General features: G+C 35.8%; 2 protein-coding genes across 2 annotated transcripts; both read left to right on the top strand.

Moving 5' to 3' along the window:
* The first annotated feature begins 12,489 nt into the window (after window positions 1-12,489).
* Window positions 12,490-15,320, top strand: LOC127874216 (uncharacterized). Its single transcript, XM_052418450.1, has 4 exons — window positions 12,490-12,676; window positions 13,209-13,256; window positions 13,668-13,853; window positions 14,700-15,320. The coding sequence occupies exons 1-4, from the start codon at window positions 12,604-12,606 to the stop codon at window positions 14,990-14,992; spliced, it is 600 nt and encodes a 199-aa protein (XP_052274410.1). The 5' UTR covers window positions 12,490-12,603; the 3' UTR covers window positions 14,993-15,320.
* Window positions 15,321-17,686: 2,366 nt separating this feature from the next.
* On the top strand, window positions 17,687-20,645 carry LOC127874217 (uncharacterized). The gene is made up of 4 exons (XM_052418451.1): window positions 17,687-17,973; window positions 18,196-18,243; window positions 18,951-19,145; window positions 19,943-20,645. Exons 1-4 carry the CDS (start codon window positions 17,901-17,903, stop codon window positions 20,218-20,220), a joined length of 594 nt encoding a protein of 197 aa, XP_052274411.1. The 5' UTR covers window positions 17,687-17,900; the 3' UTR covers window positions 20,221-20,645.
* The last annotated feature ends 254 nt before the right edge of the window (window positions 20,646-20,899 follow it).

Raw genomic sequence — 20,899 nt, 5'->3', positions numbered from 1 at the left:
CTTTGGTTTTATTTTTTGCCGAATGTAATACTATTTCAAATATATTGCGTTACAATAGCTCACATTGGGGCACGCAAATCGTTTCAAAAAGGAGCACTTTTAAGGGCATGAAGAATGCCGATGTCTGAAACTGTCAACTTGAAAAAATGGGCGGGCATTGCCTTAGAAAATAGTTCATGGCCTTTCTCCACACAAATTAAGAGGTGGGGTTGTGGTCGAATTAACAAACCTCAGATTAAAAGGAGAGCGCTCTAAAAAGTGAGCGCTAGCTACCAGCAAGTGGAATTATATATCAATTGCTTGGTATACACGCGATGTCATCCCGATATATAATTTTAATACGCTATTTCAGTTTTTACAGACGTATAACTAATGGTTTATTATCTAGGATAGCTTCCATTTAGATTGACCACTATTGTATTAATTGTAGTGTTCTTTTATTAATCATGTTCAGAACCAACAACGCACTATACTTTTTAGCGAGCCAATCGAAAATATTATAATACATATTTAACTAGCATTCCAGTTAAGTGTGCGTAATTTATTGCACATCCTCATGCTATGTTCAATTTTAGGTCTATCGAGATGATCGATTGTTCTCAAGCGAAGAGGAGCGAATGATGCACAAGTATATATAGGTCCCGAAAGATGCATATAGAAACAAGATGTGTTTGTGAAACACTATGTCCCCCTCATATATTTGACCTTTGACTTTGAAGGATGACCTTGACCTTTCACCACTCAAAATGTGCAGCTTCATGAAATACACAAGCATGCCAAATATGAAGTTGCTATCTTTAATATTGCAAAAGTTAATGACAAATGTTAAAGTTTGACGATTTTGACCCATATATTTGACATTTGACCTTAAGGTTGACCTAGACCTTAACCACTAAAAATGTGCAGCTCCATGAGATACACATGCATGCCAAATATTAAGTTGCTATCTTCATATTGCAAAAGTTATGGCAAATGTTAAAGTTTGACGCAAACCAACAAACCAACAACAAACAACACACACACCAACAGACAGGGCAAAAAACGTATGTCCCCCAGTATATACTGGTGACATAAAATGTATTTAGGAATAATAGAGCACACACAAAATGAATAATATGATATCGTTCATGGCGTGACACATTTCATGTTTAGTTAAACAAAAGGTTTCATTTGGATATTCTTTTTCCATCTAGTTTTGTTGCTGTCACCTTTGTGGCTAAGGGCGATGTAATAATTAAATATGTGGGTATTTTCTATTGCATGATGAGAAAAAACGTGTTGGCGTTGGTCATGGGCAAATTAGCAATATGATGTATTTTAACGCGTGAAATGTGTGAAACTTAATCATCAAAACATAACATATTGCCAGCATATATTTTATAAAAAACTTATCGATGTGTAACGTTTATAAGCACAATGCAAATCAATAATATACCATTTCGCTCATCCGGACGTCTTTACAGATTTGCATTTTTAAAGTTCGTAAACAAATGCGTGAAATTGATAAATGAAACATCGTAACCAAAGAGTTCCAGCATAAATAAATAGAATTTAAGAAATGAAAACGAAGTTATTCGGCCATCATTGCATTACAAACCTTTCGCCGAACTATATATATATAATTATATATTTTTTATATCTATGCTATATACTATATATATATATATATATATATTATAGATATATATATATATATATATATATATATATATATATATATATATATGAGAAAGAAATTGTTCAAACATTGTAAAAATGAGTATCTGATGTATACACCCCTGAAGAAGACGTTAGTCGAAAGCGCTAGGGTATAAGATACTCATTTTTACACTGTTAACAATTTCTTTCTCATATATATACTTATTTCTTATTGTTCTTGTATCCCCATGGAATCCAGTGTTTTTGAAAGTATATTCGTTGGTGTTTTATTATATTCTCAACCATATATACATATATATTATATATATATAAAATCAAAGAAGCAACGCCATGAGCGTTATAATTCCTCGCTGATGTAGAGTGTCTTTTTCCATTTGTGACAAGACGTTGGAAAAAGTTTCATTTTGACAATCTGTCAACACGTCGTCGCTTTCATACGTTGCAATATACCAAAACCCGTCCTTAAAATTACGATTTAAAAGAATGATGTATAATCTGTATTTAAAATACGAATAAATAATGTAATCGTTCTATAAACCTGAAACGCTACGCATATGGTATACATCTGTAATGTTTATAAAGATTATTTTGTGAACAAAACTTAAGAAATATGAACTAATCCACTTTTTGCACAGTGTGCTGTAAGGTACTAATAAAAACGTGCTACTTAATAAAAAAAGGATAAAACTATAGCATTTACATCTTAATGTGAATTTAAAGTATTCGAATACTGGTGAATACTTATTATTCTTGGGACTTGTCTTGACTTCGTGTGTTTACCGATCAACGAAATTAACACAACACATCGAAAAGTCGGGATATGATTGAACCTAAATCCTCTTTTTTCCAAAATCGGAAATCCTGATATGTATGTGTCCACGATAAAGTCCTTTGTTTGACAAACCAAAATTGTATGCCCGTATAAATCGATGCTTTGAATTATGTTTGGATTGAGTATGCAGACGTTATTGAAAGTTATGTTCGATAAAAATGTTTTCAAAAGACGAAGACGATCCAAATATCCACCACAACCTTAACAATCAAGAAGACGACAACACAACTTTCAAAGAAGAATTTGTTCATGCTGAATTAACATGGACGAAACGTAGAGAATTTTAATATTCTAAATACTAACTTACATAGACAGGAATTAGAGAATGTAAATGTTTATTACGTTGTAAATACTAAACGTTAGATTCATGTTTATGGATTAACTTCTTTTTTTAAAACGATCTGTTTTTGGGATTTGTATCTAGACTGTTTTCCTTTTTTATTGCGAGACATACCATATTACAACTTTGTTTCTGTAAACATTTATACCAGGGTGGGTATTTCATGTAAATAATAGATATTCGACAATCGTTCATATTCATAGCGACGACTAACAGTATTTTCTGAAAATATTCATCGCAGTCAGAAAACAATGGAATGCGTTTTTGCGACAGTGAGTTTTCACGAGAGAGGTATTCCACGACAAGTATGAATAGTTAAACATGCACATAATCAGAAATGTTCCTGACAATGTCGGACTATATTAATCGATCAGCCCATCAATGTGACCCATTCCGAGCCATGAAAAGACCGAGTCTTGAAACAGATGCCACTTACACTGCAGTCATCCGCGTGTCTGTTATAGTGTCACAAGAGCGGGAAGTCCTTTGGGAGGGTCACGGTGTTGTGGGATACGTCAAAACCTACGCAGGCCGATTTGTGTGTCGCTTTATTTGCGTTTCAGATCTTTGTTTTATCCCGCTTGTGATTTTTAATGAAATCTTCAAGCTTAGTGTTGCAGAATAAGTGTAGATAGCAAAAAAAAAACATTGTAAAACGCTGCATGCAGTCTTTGTGTAGTGATTTCAAAATCAAGATGTATAAAGAATTGATTCCGCAACATATTTTAAACATTTGCAATCAGTATGAATCTACAATGTTACATAATCATGTGTCGCTTAAGTTAGGTCAAATAACAAAAAGATTTTACGGACGAGACATGGTATTTGTTTTTCAGATCTTGTGTAGTTGATTGCTTAATGTAGTTGTTTTCAACTTTTTATAAAACATTCGGTACGGGAAACAGAACGATTAAAAAGATAGCTTAAACATTTCATATACATGTATCATCATATTACATGTATACTGCTTATTATAATACGCTTTGTAGATAATATTAGATATAATAGTAGATAGTATTTAAAATACTTTGTGACTTTAAGGAATGCTGAACACATACGTAAACTCGTGAAGAAGGAGGTTAATATTGTATAAATTCTAACGATCCATACAAATTTAAGTTTTACGACATAAAGAGTTATTTTATGCAAGAGTTTATGCCAGTTTTTTGACAAAAACTTATACCAGTCCAAATCTGCGCTTACCGGTTCTATAGAAGTCGATAACAGAGTTGAACACCGCCGGGTGACGGTCAAAGAAGTACACATCCCTGGCGCTTATCAAATGCTGTTCAGCCAAACGAGACAAACGCGTACGGTCGATCTTTAGCAAAGTGGCCACATGAGTCTCGTGCCTCACCCCTCCAACATTAAGCACAACACGCTCCTCTTCGGCGTCAAACACACTTTCGGTCTTAACCGGAAGCTCGTAATCCCCTTGCGGGACTTCCACCCTTTCCTCGACGTCATTAGTCTCGTCCGACAATGCGTCCCCTTCTTCCGACGCCAGGTGAATTGGTTTTTTGATTCCATCATGCTCATGCATACTGATATAAGTAAGTCTAAATTACAATTCCACAGATTTTGGTGTTCTCCAAACCCACAAATCACATTTTTACGCTGGTATGTATACACTAAGAGGCGAATCAAAATGAGTTTTATGAACACAAGCGCTGTTGTACACCAAACAACATCAACATTTTAGGAGAACATCTTCACATTATTTGTCATGTATTGAATTAATATCAATTCGTTTAATAGATAACACACCACAATATCAACTACTCTACCAAGAATATCCGGGTCTCAATTCAGTGCATAATTGCCCTGAGCGCGGTTCCGTGGAATAACTCAGTTATTCCAGGGGGTTTCACCCGATCTCCCCCTCCACTCCATGCATTATCCAGTAGCACTTGTTGATTGTGATTAATAATTAACGACATCATACAGAGGTGGCCATTACGGAGCAAATTAATTCTCCAATATCAGCCAAAACATCATCCGGTCCGGACTAATCCGCGTCCTATAGTGATCGCGGATGCTTGCAAACAGGTTCAGCTATTTGGTCATGTATCGGCTAAATGTTCTTTCCACTGTCTAAAACCTAAAAAGAAAATACCTTATAAAGTCACGTGACCGCATCGAAAAATAAACTCACGCTATCCAATACGCGATGTTATGTTTCCATTCGAACCAATTTGCCGATACTCTCTCAGAACATTGTCAGAACACATTTCCAATTCAGCCATTTTAAAAGCTCACAACGACATTAAAACATACATTTGCTTTCCGATAGCGAACCGGCTTTGTATTTTACAACATCAATGAACAGGAATTCCAATGCCTTAGCAAACTGCTCGTGTAACCAGTCAGAACGAGCTGGAAGAACAGCAGCACTGGAACCTCGTTCTAGAAAAACTAGGATAAATACATGTGCGTAAAGTTTCGTCCGATTTTAGTTTTTTTCATTTTGCACATGCATATCAGGGACGACACTTTCACTTTTATTGAATTTTTCGTGAGGGTAATCTTTTCTAGCCAAAAAATCCAGTTTGGGCAGAAAGTGTCGTCACTGATTAGCCCGTTCGCCTGCATATGCACTTAACCCACTTCTCCCAGAAAAAAGGCTCATTAGAAAGAAACATATGAGCCTTGTTCTGAGAAAACTGGGCTTAATGCATGTGCGTAAAGTGCCATCTCAGATTTGCCTATGCAGTCCGCACAGGCTAATCAGGGACGACACTTTCTGCCTAAACTTGATTTTCGGTAAGGAGGGACTTCCTTGAAACTAAAAATGCCATAAAAGCGGAAAGTGTCGTCCCTGATTAGCCTGTGCGGACTGCACAGGCTAATCTGAGACGACACTTTACTCACAAGCATTATGCACAGTTTTCTCAGTCCGCGACTAATATCTTCAAAGGGAATCAACCTTTGACGTGTGCTTTTTTGTAAGATATAAAGTACTTGTTCTTTCAATCTTTAAATTCATTGCCCATGTTTAACATTACGCTATGCATACATGCCCTATACTTTGTCTATTACGTGTCTATGTTTTTTAAAGTATATATCCGTAACGCATAAACATTAAATTGCATGCACGGTTAAACAGCTATATAGAGTCTAGTTCACGAATTGACACATTGGAATCTGTAATATGTTAAAGGTTGCAAAGATGTTCGTCATATGAAGACATCTTATATTAAATTCCTTTATTTGACACTATTATGACAAAAGTGTGTGCATATTTGTGACAATAATTATAACAAATGTAAGTTTTCCACAGCCAGATGTAAATGCATGCTTGCATTTGCTCCTGACAGGCCTGATGGCGGGTGGATGAAACATACAGCGCCTGGTTCCTGCGGACGGTTCATACACCTCACAGTATACATGTGTTATGTTATTATCACCAAAAGCGTGGGGTTATTGTTCTGATCTCCGCTGTCTGTCCGTCTGTCCTGGCCACTATCTCCTCCTACACTATTAGCACTAGAACCTTGAATCTTACACACATGGTAGCTATGAGCATATGTGTGACGGTGCACTATTTGGAATTTCGATCTGACCCCTGGGTCAAAAGTTATGGGTAAATAAATGGGCAAAATGTGTAAATGGGTGATAATAACTAATTATTGCGGTCAGAAAGAGAATGAACAAACACTAGTTTAAATTATTTATTTAATTTGGGCCGAATACATTTTTTGTCTGTACTTCAAATAAAAAACATAGTTTAAACAAAAAGGTATGTGACAAGTCAAAGACAGCCAAGAAACTCCATTAGCATAAACATAAATAAAAAATATGAAGCTACATTAACATAAAGTAACATGACAATTTCATAACTGTGTTATATGCATATATAATGCACCAAGATAACAAACATAACTCAATACTTGCAAATTTATTATACATAATTAACCAGCATGATATAATAGCAATGTTTTTCTAATATGCAGTTCACAAATCAAATCACTTAAACTGATGAGGGTGAGGGATGGTGTAAAACAAACGTCCGATCCTGATACATACTAACTACCGACTGAAAAGGCGCCAATAGGGCGGACTATCATAATAGAGATTTCGCAACCGGAAGGAGTGGCCTCCCTTAATAACTATTTAATATTATTAAAATTAGTGAAGTTATTGCGGTCAGAAAGAGAATAAACAAACACAAGTTTAAATTGATTATTTAATTTTGGCCGGATAATTGTTTTGGCTATACTTCAAATAAGAAACATAGTATAAACACAAAGGTACTAGACAAGTCGAAGACAGCCAAAAACCTCCCAAAATTACGGCAAAAAATAATTACAAAGCCTGTGCAACTTTCTGTGCAACCTCAATCATGTTTGTTAAAGAAAAACTCAAATAACGCAAATAACAGTCAGACGTCCAATTGCCAAACAGTTGAATGAGTTCCCCTGGCACGCCACATTAAAAATAAAACGAAGCGCCACCACGGCGGAAAGAGTACATGGTGTATTCATGCGCGTTAGGAACTGAACTGAGAGACATGGTGCGTTGAAATGCTTTTGTCACCGCGTTGGCGTCTAACGGGACTACCTTTTTATCGTTAACGATGCAAAACACAGGGCTGTTGCTTTCTACGGGAACTAGCTTTATCATTTGCTGAAATGCTTTAACAGGGCACAAAGACGAAGAATTAATTCTACAAAGCGGAATCAAAACGCTGTTGTCTCCGTATTGATTGGTCTTCGCGTATTACAGCAAAACAAGAAGTCCACAATCAGTAACAGTTACATCAGTTCTACACAAGTATTTCAAAACAAAATACAGAGCGGGGAACTATGCTTTACTTCCTGCACATCATGTAGAATACAAACAAAAACAACACCAAAGTGTCGCATAAAACGGAGAATCTAAATCTAAAGCACAATAAATTTGAAACAAAATCTCTGGCGGCATAGGAGGCGCTTGCATTGGCGAATGAAAAAAGTGATTTTCCTAGAACCCTGACGGTCAATTGTAAAGAAATATCGGAAAGGTTAGGGAATTCAACGCCTATAAAGGCGTGGTGAATGCGAATACCGTTGATATACTTTAAATGCTTTGAAGAGATTTCATACTTCGACTCAAAAATTGCGCATATAAACAGATGGTATCGATATCTACCGGGCATTCTTGCAGAGAATAATATTCACAAAATAACAAAAAGGATCGTATTTGAGTCTTTAAATTCCGATCAGTTCCAAATGCGTAAGCTGATTTCTGCGAACGACTTAACTGGTGGCGAAGAACAGTTGACGGTAGTTCCGTACATCGTTGCACTTCCGTTACTGATAAAAAAAAAACACGTATACACATCAAATATTAGTAATCATACTTAATAGACAAGTCACAGAAATAACAAAAGTTTGTAAATGCATGCAACATTTAATATACACATATATTAGATTTGTTTTGAGCTTTTCAGTTAATCTGCTCGCGCTAATTTTCATTATATCTCTAAATATGATAGCAAAAGCACACAAATAAACAAAATAAATGAATACGCTATGTATATGTGAACGTAAGTCATATAATAAGTAGAATTCTCACGTTAGTAAACAGTCTACATGTGCCACTTTGAAATCACGGTCACCAGTCATTCTCAAATCTAAACAACGACTCATTGATCACAATTTCCCTATACCCATTTCTTCAGGCTTCTTCCTGAAACAGTTTAGCGTACTTTAAGTCTAGATGCCATCGGCTAAGTAGATCCGCCAGTCTATTGCTGCCTGATGACAGATGCACGGCACGCAGTTCAAACTCGCGCGTACATGCCAAAAACGCCACCTCCCAAAGACACGTCTGCAATATGGGGCCACTGGTCTTTCCAGAATTCAACACTATGCATACAGCTGCATTGTCACAAAATAATGAAATTCGTTCACCTTTCCAAGTATGTGACCACAACTTCAACGCCACTACGACTTTGTAACATTCAAATTGCGCTATTTTTAAACATCTTTGAAGCACAAAGTCTGGAAACATCGCATGAAAATATTCACCTCTTTTATTTACTGCACCACATCTAGAAAGGCATGCATCGGAAGAGAACACTTTATCAGCATTTTATCAATCGCTAGCTTTAATTATAGACACGCCGTTGAAGATATGAACAAAATTTATCCACCACTTTATGTCTTCCTTAAATTCGTGATTCAGTTTGATTTTATACTCGTTTCGTTTTAACCCTCGCAATAAGTTAAAATGCAAGAAATGAAAACACGACTTGGTTTTACACATTTACCTATAACCTGGAGTTTCCCGAGAAGAGACTGCAGTCGACGCTTTGACGCCGATTGCCTGCGAACCCGGAAGTAGCCTTCGTATTTCTTCCAAACGTTCGTGCTTTTTCCGTAACTCAAGAACTACAGAATTCAACAAGACTCCTAAGAACACCGTAACGGTTGAAGGAGGGCAGGTTTTCCTTTACGTTTTCCTGAGCGCCAACCAACCGTAGTGTGTCGCAAACAACACGGAACGACGAGAAAGCGCGGTTCGTAGAATCAGCTCCACCGAAGTCGTCTTAGTAGTTTACGCATTCTACGTTCAGTCGTGATAAGATGTACCGAATCATCGACGTAACCCTTTGACATATAAAAGCCGATGAACGTAAGCCGAACGGAAGAGCACTGTCAATGTAAATTATTCCGCACCAATTCACAGTAAGTGAATATCGCCGGGGTCGACGTAAATTTGTCGGTATGCGCGTGATAAATATGTTTTAAAGATTAACGCTCCAAGACCGTCGTGAAGAACAATTTTTACTAGGAAAAATTGTTTAAAACAAACGTCCGCTTCGGATAAATTATATCTATCGACTGAAAAGGCGCCAAAAGGGGCGGACTATCATAATTGAGATTTCGCAACCGGAAAGAGTGGCCTCCCTTAATAATTACATAATTTTATTAAAATTAGTGAAATAAAAGAAAATCGTTTTTATCATTTGTTTAAAATGGAATGTTGTTTAAAGTAATGTCATTGCATTATGTTTAAAATGGAATGTTGTTGAAAGAAATGCAATTGCATTATGTTTAAATGTGATTTTGAATCTCTATTAATACGGATAGCAATTATCAGTAACATGATTTTATAACCTACTTTCGCTTTCACTTTTCACTCGTAAAAGAAGTGCTACCCACAATTCGTTTCGGTGTGTACACAATGCACCCCAGGACCATTGATAAAGGTTAAAGCAGCTTGGTTCCCGTCCTCTTTTAAACTTATCGAGAGGTCTACGGGTACAGCTTCCCCGTACCCAAACATTTGTTCCTACCCAAAATTGTCCGTACCCATTTTTTGTTCGTACACCTTTTTTCGTACCAAAATTGTTTTCCTACCCAAATTTTGTTTCAAACCCAATTGTTTGTTCGTACCAAAATGTTGTCGTTCCAATTGTTTTTGTTCGTGGTACCCAAGTTTTTTTCGTTCCCAAATTTGTTTTCGTATGAAAAAAAATTCGTACCCAAATTTTTTTTCGTACCCCAATTTATTTTTTGGCATAATTTTTTCGAACCCACAGTTTTTTGTACCCATTTTTTTTCCGTACAGAATTTTTTTTTCGTACCCAAAGTTTTTCTGTATTAACATATCTTCTTCATTTATTAACCAATTGACTTCAAATGAATACTGAACATCTCTTATGACAACACGGTCTAATTCGACCATCCATGTCTATATTACCCCCCCCGGGGCCCCACCAACATAGGCCTTGCCCACCCAAAATTGCCTTTTAATTTAACATCTATGCGGCTTGGGGATACGCGGATGCATCTGCCGCGCCATTTTTCTAGTGTTTATATTATTTCAATATACTTCCGTAATTATAAGTCGTAGTGATGTATAGAAAATGGTGTCCGGCTAGCGATCTGGAGGTCACGGGTTCGAGCCTAAGTTTTTTTATGCAATCGAACCCAAAATTAATAGGTTTAAACTAATAACTGAAATATAACCATTTAATAAAACAAAATATTGCCATTGTTTTCACACATTTACCTAACAGCATTTTTCATGCATAACAAGTTTATAAATATTTCTACACGGCACATTACATTTTGCACACATAACTTCGTCAACCGCTACACGGTACAAAATGGGATCTATGTGTGTGTGTGTTAATCAACTCATATTGAAATATAACTTTAATATATATATCGCTCTAAAAATCTATGACCAATTCATCATACTTTTCTTGTAACATTTACTATTTAAACATCTTCTGACAAAACTTCTCTGGAATAAAATGTATTACTCCATATTTCAACATGCATGTATGGAAATATTTTAGTAGTACGCTTTACGTAAGCTATAGCAACCAGAAACTAGGCCCGCAGATAGTTGTTTCGTATAAGCAATGTCAGTTATATATGCCACTCATTTTGCAGCTCGCAGTTTCCTCAGTTTTTCGTGGGTGTGACACTTGTCCAGTTCCTCACCAAAATGGTCCTTATATGCATGACTCTCACACAGGATTCGTAGGTGTGACCCTGGCCAAGTTCCTCACTTAGCTGGTCCTGATATACATGGCTCTCAAACAGGATTCGTGGGTGTGACCCTGGCCAAGTTCCTAACTTAGCTGGTTCTGATATACATGGCTCTAAACCAGGATTAGTGGGTGTGACCCTGGCTAAGATCCTCACTTAGCTGGTCCTGATATACATGGCTCTCAACCAGGATTCGTGGGTGTGACCCTGGCCAAGGTTCCCACTTAGCTGGTCCTGATATACATGGCTCTCAACCAGGATTCGTGGGTGTGACCCTGGCCAAGTTCCTAACTAAGCTGGTCCTGATATACATGGCTCTTAACCAGGATTCGTGAGTGTGACCCTTGCCAAGTTCCTCACTTAGCTGGTCCTGATATACATGGCTCTAAACCAGGATTCGTGGGTGTGACCCTAGCCAAGTTCCTCACTTAGCTGGTCCTGATAAACATGGTTCTCAACCAGGATTCGTGGGTGTGACCCTGGCCAAGTTCCTCACCAAGCTGATCTTGATATATATGGCTCTCAACCAGGATTCGTTGGTGTGACCCTGGCCAAGTTCCTCACCAAGCTGGTCCTGTTATACATGGCTCTCAACCAGGATTCTTTGGTGTAACCCTGGCCGAGTTCCTTACCAAGCTGGTCCTGATATACATGACTCTCAGCCAGAATTCGTCGTTGCAACCCTTGCCAAGTGTCTCACCAAGCTTATTATTAAAGTGAAGTTAATAAAAGATGAACGAAACACTTTTTTCTGGATGAGTTACATGATAGCTCTTCATAATCGTACATTTCTAATATATATGCTAGTGATGGATAGTATGCTAAAATGCATTGCATCTTACACATATGTGATACAACTTTATTAATCTCAATTTCAAGTCATAAAGAATGTATATCCTATTGTAGTAAATGGGTAGCAGGTAGTGTGTCCTTACATAAAAAGGTGCTTTAAATGAAAAAAACCTTAACATAAAAAATGTATCTTTCTTTTATAAATTCCGTTAATTTATTTTCAAACGATTGAAAGATGGTGTCGCATTGAAAATAGTGACAGTTAATAAACACATTCATGCTTTATCGGGGTTGTCTGATAACACAATATATTGTATTGTAATAGTAAGGGTGGATTTCGTTAAACAATACTTTCATTTGTGTTACAGCTTTTATCAGCAAAACGATTGATAACATAATGTTTGTATGTTAGGTAACCGTGAAACAATGCTGATATATTTTTCTATAAATCTTGGTACAGAAATGGTCAGTATGAATAAATAATATTAAAAATGGTGTGTCGAATGAGATGTGTATTCATTGTTTGCGCGGGGATTATGTTTGTTGGAAAGTCCGATGCAGCAAGTATGTATCTTATGTATCTTATGCAAATATACAGCATTATTATGTTTGGTTGCGGATGTTTTTAATTCATATTACATAATGTTTTTCCGACCAACCAAGAGACTTTCAAAACATATATATTTCGATAGAAGAATTGTATTGCGTAATGACTATTGAGCGTCCTTTATTACATGACCTGGCCAAACTTATGATTGTTTTAATGTCCGCTTATATCAGTATATATATATATATGCAGTGCATACCTGTGCGTAAAAAGACACAAGTAAAAGGGATTGTCAACATGCATTGCCCCCGTGTTTATTTTAAGTAGTACTAAGATGAAACACTACGTAGATTCCTGCTGACTTCTTATGTTTTTCCCTATTTGTACACATTTATCTATACCCACTACATTGTGAACGTTTCTGTTGATATTCTAATCAATCACTTTACAAAGTGAGTGTTTACAAATTATATATTTTCGAATACTTTTGTTAAAAAAAAAGAATATTGATTTATGGTTAAAAGTAATGTGTTATTTTTTCGTCTTTAGTTGCTAACAGTCTTCCAAATGGAACAACAATAGCTCCAGTAACGAACGGTAAATATATTTTAAAAATATCATGACATGATATGGTATTAGATGAAATGTAATCGGCGTCCGCATTAGATCTAAAATGCAGCAACTGAAGGGCGTTTATTTTGACATATTTTATTTTCGAATACTATAAGCCGCCAAGTTTAAATTCATGCAAACATCGAATGTGTATGCAACTCGAATAACCAATCCGTAATTTTATGTTAACGTGATATTTATATTATAGCCATCAAAACAATAATATTTAATTTAAAACACATTACATTTAGACAATCACACTTTATGTAGTGAAGGGGGACTAATAATACATATGCGGATATTATTTCATTTAAACGCCTTAATTTGCGTCAATTAATGCCGAGTAACATACATAGACAGCTGTGTGTATTTGCTTAAAAGTAATTCCGGTTTCAGAGCTTAATTGCTACACATGCTACGGAGTTGGTAATGCAAACCACTGTCTGAATTACTCGAACTTCGAGGTTGCGCACACAATGTGGCGACAGTCAGTACCCAACTCGGATGGCCCTGTAAAAATAGAGACGTGCAAGAGTCCATTCAATGCCTCCTGCATGATTCTCACTTACAACAATGAAAATGGTAATGCATGTATTATAAGAAGCATTCTGACCATTGCCTTAAAATGAAATACTTGTCATTTGTGCGCCTATATACGTATCATGGAATGCTCTAGATTTGCAACACCCACTTATCTTAACCGAGCTGAACTATTTCAAATCCTGTAAAATAAAATACCAGGCTATATGTATGTAAGGTTATATTAAGAAAGTCTAGCGCATTCACGGATTTGTTAATTGTAACACTGTTTAGAGGCGGCTTTAAACAATAATGCTTTCCCAACTGATCCATGGAAATAAAACAATTGCAGTTAACTTGTTTTCGCACATTTGCCGGTAATTTGCATTTGTTGAAGAGATACACATTCTCGGTTAATTTAAATTTCTTACATAAGTTTTTTGTTTGTAGTTGAATCCACTTTACATTGAAAGCAACGACTATTTCAGTAATTTGGGTTATCATGAACATTTTAAACAGTGTTTAATTCATAAAACATGTGATTGGTAATGAATAGCTATCACGTCCATTCAGCGGATAATTAAATATCGACATACTAAAAATTCTAATGTTATTGGTCACATGCGATTATAGTAGAGCGTGCATTAATCATTATTGCCTCTAGTATGCAGAATAATTCAAGTCTGATGTTAATGTGCAATACAAGATTGTGCCAGAACATTCAGAAAATGACGAAACATAGGGCGATCAAAAAAAAATTTAACCTTTACTTGGAAGTGAACTAAACATTTACGTGTTTCGCTGATGCGCTTTCGTCCGGGATTATTAAGTCGCGGTTTGAATTTTACGCGACATGCTATTTACAAGTTCATGCCAATTATACATAATTCAATTCTGCTATATTTATAGGCGAGGTGTTTCACTCAAGGAGTTGTTCGGATGACGTTACCTTCGGCCTAGATCCAGACAAATGGGCCCGGTACTTGCCCATAACAAAACACGTACAAAAGGACAACGAAACAGAGTGTGCTTGGGATGACACCGATATGATTTGCGTTAAATTGTGTATGGGTGACTCGGGCGAACCGTGTAATGGACCACAATTGGCGGGCAATTTTATTTCCGCTTCCAGTTTGCTGTATGTTGTTTGCGCATGCTTGCAACTACTGATGCATGCGTTCTTGCAGCTATCGGTCTATTGATTTATTCATTCTCTATATCTACATTGTTTATTTGTACAAAGTCAAATATCAATGGCGTTGTGCCTTTTAACAGTTGATGGCAAATTACTCAAAGTGTTGATTTATAAGCCGTCTAAGAATCAAGCAATACACGTCAACAGGACAGCACTTGTTAAGTACACTGCTAATATATAATCCAATCGTTGAATACGTTATATTAACTTATTTTAACACACATACGCACATATTAATACAATCTTTTTCAGACATATCTGCGTGTTTGGTCATGTATCGATTCCCAATACAGGTGAACATTGTAAAATGAAGAAATAAACCATTACGGCAGACATTCAAATTCCTAGTAAATTGAACAATACAGCTCCCATGTAAAAGGTTATATTTTTATTGTGCTTATGTAGCACTAGCTTTATTTATTTCATAGTAATTTGGATTATTACAAATTTCTTTGTTTGAGCAGTTACACTATTACTCGTCGTAACCTTGAGATATTACTTTACTATTGGGTATCTTGAACAATATTCACATTTCGAAATAATTAATTTATTCCAAAACAAACGATCACAGCATAATGCATATCATGTTACGTACATAGCCCCACTAATAAGTCAATTTTTGCGTTTCAAAAATATCATTATGTCTATTGTTTTCTCAAATGGGACGGCACTGGGATCTAATGAAGTAGCTCCCGGTTTTGTCCATTATGGAAGAGTATCGAGCCAATGTTGGACGATGTGGTAACCAACAAAGGATCAATAAAGTTTGTGTTGACTTCCGGCGATGGGAGGGACCATCTGTGTTTGATCACAATCGAGTAGTGTTGTGCCCATGTTGTCACCAACATAGGACCAATACAAAATCGTGTTGTAACCAGGCGATGAGATACATATTTGGATATCATGGAGATCCCATCTATGTTTGAACACAATGACACAGTATTGAGCCACAGCGTCCCATGCTGGGCCCAGGTTGTATCCCATATAAGACCCATACAAAATGATAAAATAAGACATTTAACTTTTACCTGTGTCGCCTAAACCTTGAGTCCTATAGTACAGAGTCTTACCTGTGACACTCACTTAGATAAAGAAGAACAAGTTTGGAAAGTTTTAAGAGAGTCCTTTGATGCATCGTGAAGTAATGGATAACCTGTTGATATTTTGTTTTTATCAAATTAGTGATCTTTTACATACTTGTGTGACCTTTACCTTACCTCTAGGGAAATGGATCTTACACGTTAAGCATACCCAGTTAATTGAAGTAACTGTGGTAATCTTTATGGTTGTGGTTCATGTGCTTTGGAAATAAAGCTCAATAAATAAAAAGTCTTAAGGGTATTTTTTTTAAATGGTCATAACTCTGATATAAACAAATGGTTTGCCTCGTAATTTAACATGCATAATACTCCATACTTCGTTTCAATGAAATCTGCCAAAGCACCATGTAGCTCCAGTGACAAAAGTATGTTATTTTCAAGTCAAAAGAGTCATACCTCCATCAAATGCGAAAGAATTGCAACGGCATTTGGCGTGCATAACCCTCCTTTGCATATATTAAATCATACTAGTTTTCAATAATTGGCCCTAGCGATTCCGAGATATGGCTCCGTAGAAAATGTACCGAACGGACGGATGGATGGTTTAACGGAATGATCGACCTTTATAAATTTCGCAGTCTTATTGCGCTTTGGAACATGCAATTCTGACATAGTATACTTAATTTAGTTTTGACTGGATAATGTCATGAATAAATTGTTAGAAGTTAGGTTTCGCAGATGTGCTGCTGGTATGAAAGGACAAGTTTCTCTAGAATTAAGTCAGTATTGCGCATGGAATCTCGACAGAATAAGATAATTAATTTGTAGTAATGCTTAACCACTGGGGATTCACGGTGCATTGAGACTGTTTATCCTTTGTCGGCGAATATGTTTTTGAATAACGCTCATCGATATGCACATTACGCTCAGACGCGCGTGTTGTTCGTCAGGACTGTATATTTTGTCCGAGCTACCATAAGCTTTCAGATAGCACAAAGGCATTGTGCATGCGTTTTCTATTCATACTCCCTCTCATTCATAGGGATTAAGTCGTATTTTAGAGATAGGTGTTTCGTTTTCGGTGAGATATAACAGCTCGTTTTACAGATTACAAAAAGTATTAAATACAGGATTAAAAATGTAACAATTTTGAAATCACGGCTTCGTAATGAGGAAAAAATGAACACAGTGATCTCTTTATGTAATCTCAAGGGCCTCTAATATTGTTGACTATTTACGCACTTGTATGTTGCTTCGCTTACAGGAGGTTGCCCCGGTTAAAATGAGCCGTATTCAATCGGCACTCCTCGGAGGTTTTTGAACTTGAGACATATCAAATGTAAATAATACACATACTTCGTTATTTATACATATTGCCGTTCTAACTAAGAAAAATAACTTAATAAGCAATATATTTAAACCATGTAATCAAGCACGTTGGGTTACCTTCTGCAATGACTGAGCAATTCTTTAAAGAATCACTGGGTGTTATGTGGAAATACAAGCCATACTCTATCTCAACAAAGCAGCACAGTTATTATATTGAAAAAAAAACTACCTACATTAAATTTTATTTTATGTTATGATCTATTGTCCTTTTGTACCGTTGAATGAAATCACGGTAAATGCACACGGGTTTATCGGCATTAGGTCATTGTTTGTTATCAAGGTTGTATACATATACATATGATATCAATCTCTGAGTACAAGCTATATGCTATTGTTACAGAATATGATATATGGAATATAACGTCATTTAAAATGTTTTTATCAGCAAAACTCTTGATAACAGACGAATAGTGTCAGCATGAGTTAGCGAAAAAATGTTCGGGTAATTTAATATGAAGCTGTGTATTCGATTAAACATAATTGACCATGATGTATCGATTAATATGTGTATCTATGGTTTGCGCGTGGATTCAGCACGTTGGAAAGTGCGAGGCAGCAAGTATGTATCTTTTGTTTGCGAAATATAAAAGTTTAATGTTAATGTTATATGTTGTATGACTTTAAATATATAAAATCTATACCGTCTACATTGTGGGAATTTTTATCAGCATTTTAATCACCCTTAATGATGAATTGAGTGTGTACCAATTTTGATTTGTCTAATGTTGGTCAAAGAAGGAAGAAAATTGATTAATTGTTAAAGCTGATTTTCTTTCTTCAGCTACTAGCAGTCTGCCGAATACAACAACAATTTATCCAGTAAAGAACGGTAAATTTTGATGTTATTACCTTCATCAAGGTATCAGGAATGAAATAAGGCAAAACAGCAATTACGTGTTAATATTTTGTTTCCTAATGATTTTGTTGTTCAACAAAGAAAGTATGACTTCATCTGAAATGGCTTCCAAATAATAATACTATTCTTAAAATTCTCAATCGAAACTATTAAACTAGTATATTAATATACAGCATGTTGTAGATTGCAAGATCCTGAATCTTTACGTACAACTACAAGAATGCAGTAAGCGGTTCATACATGATGGCTATTATTATTCCGTAAACGATTAAGCAAAATACAAACAAGTGCATGATATTGGCTTAGAAAAGCGATCGCACGTGTAAACTAAATGAAACGTATTCGACAAAGTATAGCCGCCAGATTAAATAATCAAATTGAATATCTTATCAAAATAAGAATGCAACGTTTATGTTTATATGACGGTGAACAAAATAAGTTCTGATCACACATTATAAACAAACACGCATAATATTGATCATAGTTTTGTTGTAACGCCTGCAAAACAATCAACTACGCGTATTTAATGAGGACAATACATTTTCGTTCCGGTTCAACAACAGAACAGTGGTAAAAGGATACAAATAGCAATAAACTTGCGAAAACATGCTATCTGTACTTGTCTTAAGTATTACACACAAAAGAAGACGTTTGTATGTATGTGTTTGATTTTTTACCAGTTTCAAAGCTTCATTGCTACACATGTTACGGCGTGGGTCCAACAAATCCTTGCCTGAACTACTCCAATTTCAAGGTTGCGTACGCAATGTGGCGGCAGTCGGTACCGAATTGGGACGGCCCTGTAAAGGTTGAGACGTGTGAGAGTCCTTACAACGTATCATGCATGACGCTCACTTACAACAACATTATGAAAGGTTAGACATGCGTTTTTCTCATTACAAACGTTCCTAACCATAAGTTTCTCTTATGTGCTAACTAGCTATGTTTTGGAAAAAAATTGGGTACACATTATGCCTTACCATGTTATCATATACAGTTACATGTCATATGATATAATAAATACATGTTCTGTAATTATATGAATAAAATCATCAAGAGAAAATAATTACGTTGTAAACATCCACAGATAAGTGTGCTTTGCCAAAATATATTTCTGTTCCCTATTTTAGAAATGACTATTTGGAATACCTAAGGATGTTTAGTCACCTGTGTTTCTGTTGTTTATAAATACCAAATATAATGATGTATCGAAAGAAACGAATGGTGTTTGTCTTATAATGTTATCGGAACGGTATGTCTCATTGGAAACTAGTCAGTTCAGCTAAGCGGATAGTTTGTAACATGAGACTAGTAACGATTGTTCTGGCATTGTATACAGATGTGAACATATACTCACGTGGTCAAAACTTCAATTACGTGCACAGCCTCGTTATAAGAGAACATATCAAGTTTGATCACGATGAATTTAAAATTGGGCCACATAATTCGAAAAATATACTCTTATAATAGCAGTAAATCATATCTGATTAAAAACAAATTCTTAAAATAACTAGATTGTGTCGCCTTCCGTAAATTTGATGGATGAGATTCTTAATGTTCGGCTGAGCGTTTGTCTGGATATCTTTATTCAACAAATGCTCTTTATTTGTTTATTTGTTTCCAAATTTAGTCATTCACATATAAAAATAACAATTGTTAACACTATTTCTAGTCGAGGTGGCTCACTCGAGGAGTTGCTCGGATAACGAAACCTTTGGACTAGATATAAAGAAAGAAACTGAATTACCTTACACAAATCTCGTACAAAATGACAACCGGACAAGGTGTGCTTGGAATGAAACAATCTGCTTGTCTTTGTGTATTGGGGATTCGGACGAGCCATGTAATGGACCACAAATGGCTGGAAGTTTTATTTCCGCTTCCGGTTTTCTACTTGTTATTGGTGCATTCGTGCAAGTAGTGAATAGTGAGTTCTTGTTACATTTTTAACACATAAATGTATTGTAGGGCTGATGCATGTAAAGTACATTTTCAACTGTCTATGGCGTTTCGTCTATTTAGCATTCGATGGTCATTTACTCATAAAACTGTTTAATAAGCACTATAAGCATTAACCCATCAAAAACATTAGGACAAGGCATATTGCTGCAAATAATACGTTAAATTATTTGTTTAATTATTTTATTTATTTTTATTTAAAGTGATTTGTTTGATGAATACATATTATATATATTCAATTGGAAAATCTGACCATAGTTTACGCTATTGTGTGCAACGAATGGCAAACACCTTCATATGTCAATATGCAATTGCAAATTAAATCTGAATTATTATTTGCAAACCACCATGCGTGTTTGTAATACGCGCCATAGTAAACATGTTATGATATTGTGAAGAAATATTTCGTGGTCGAATATGATGCTTTGTTTTCTTCAACGCTACATTATAATCAACCCCCTTAGTTTAACATTGCCACTTATTTAATGTAGATTCGTTACTTGTTATTCTGTAATTACGTGCCTTGTTAGAAATGATTGATTAAGAATTGTTTAAACATGTGATGTCTAAGGAATGTTACTGGTGAAATCCTGCTTATAAATTCGTCTCGTTTCTGTGGCAGCCAATGAGAAATTCATGATCGGTTATCTCCGTAGAGTAAGCAGGGCAT

The sequence above is a fragment of the Dreissena polymorpha genome, chromosome 3, assembly GCF_020536995.1.
Source record: "Dreissena polymorpha isolate Duluth1 chromosome 3, UMN_Dpol_1.0, whole genome shotgun sequence".
In the NCBI taxonomy this organism is placed as follows: domain Eukaryota; kingdom Metazoa; phylum Mollusca; class Bivalvia; order Myida; family Dreissenidae; genus Dreissena; species Dreissena polymorpha.
Note: the sequence above shows the minus strand (reverse complement) of the source record. Positions and strands in the feature narration are given on the sequence as shown.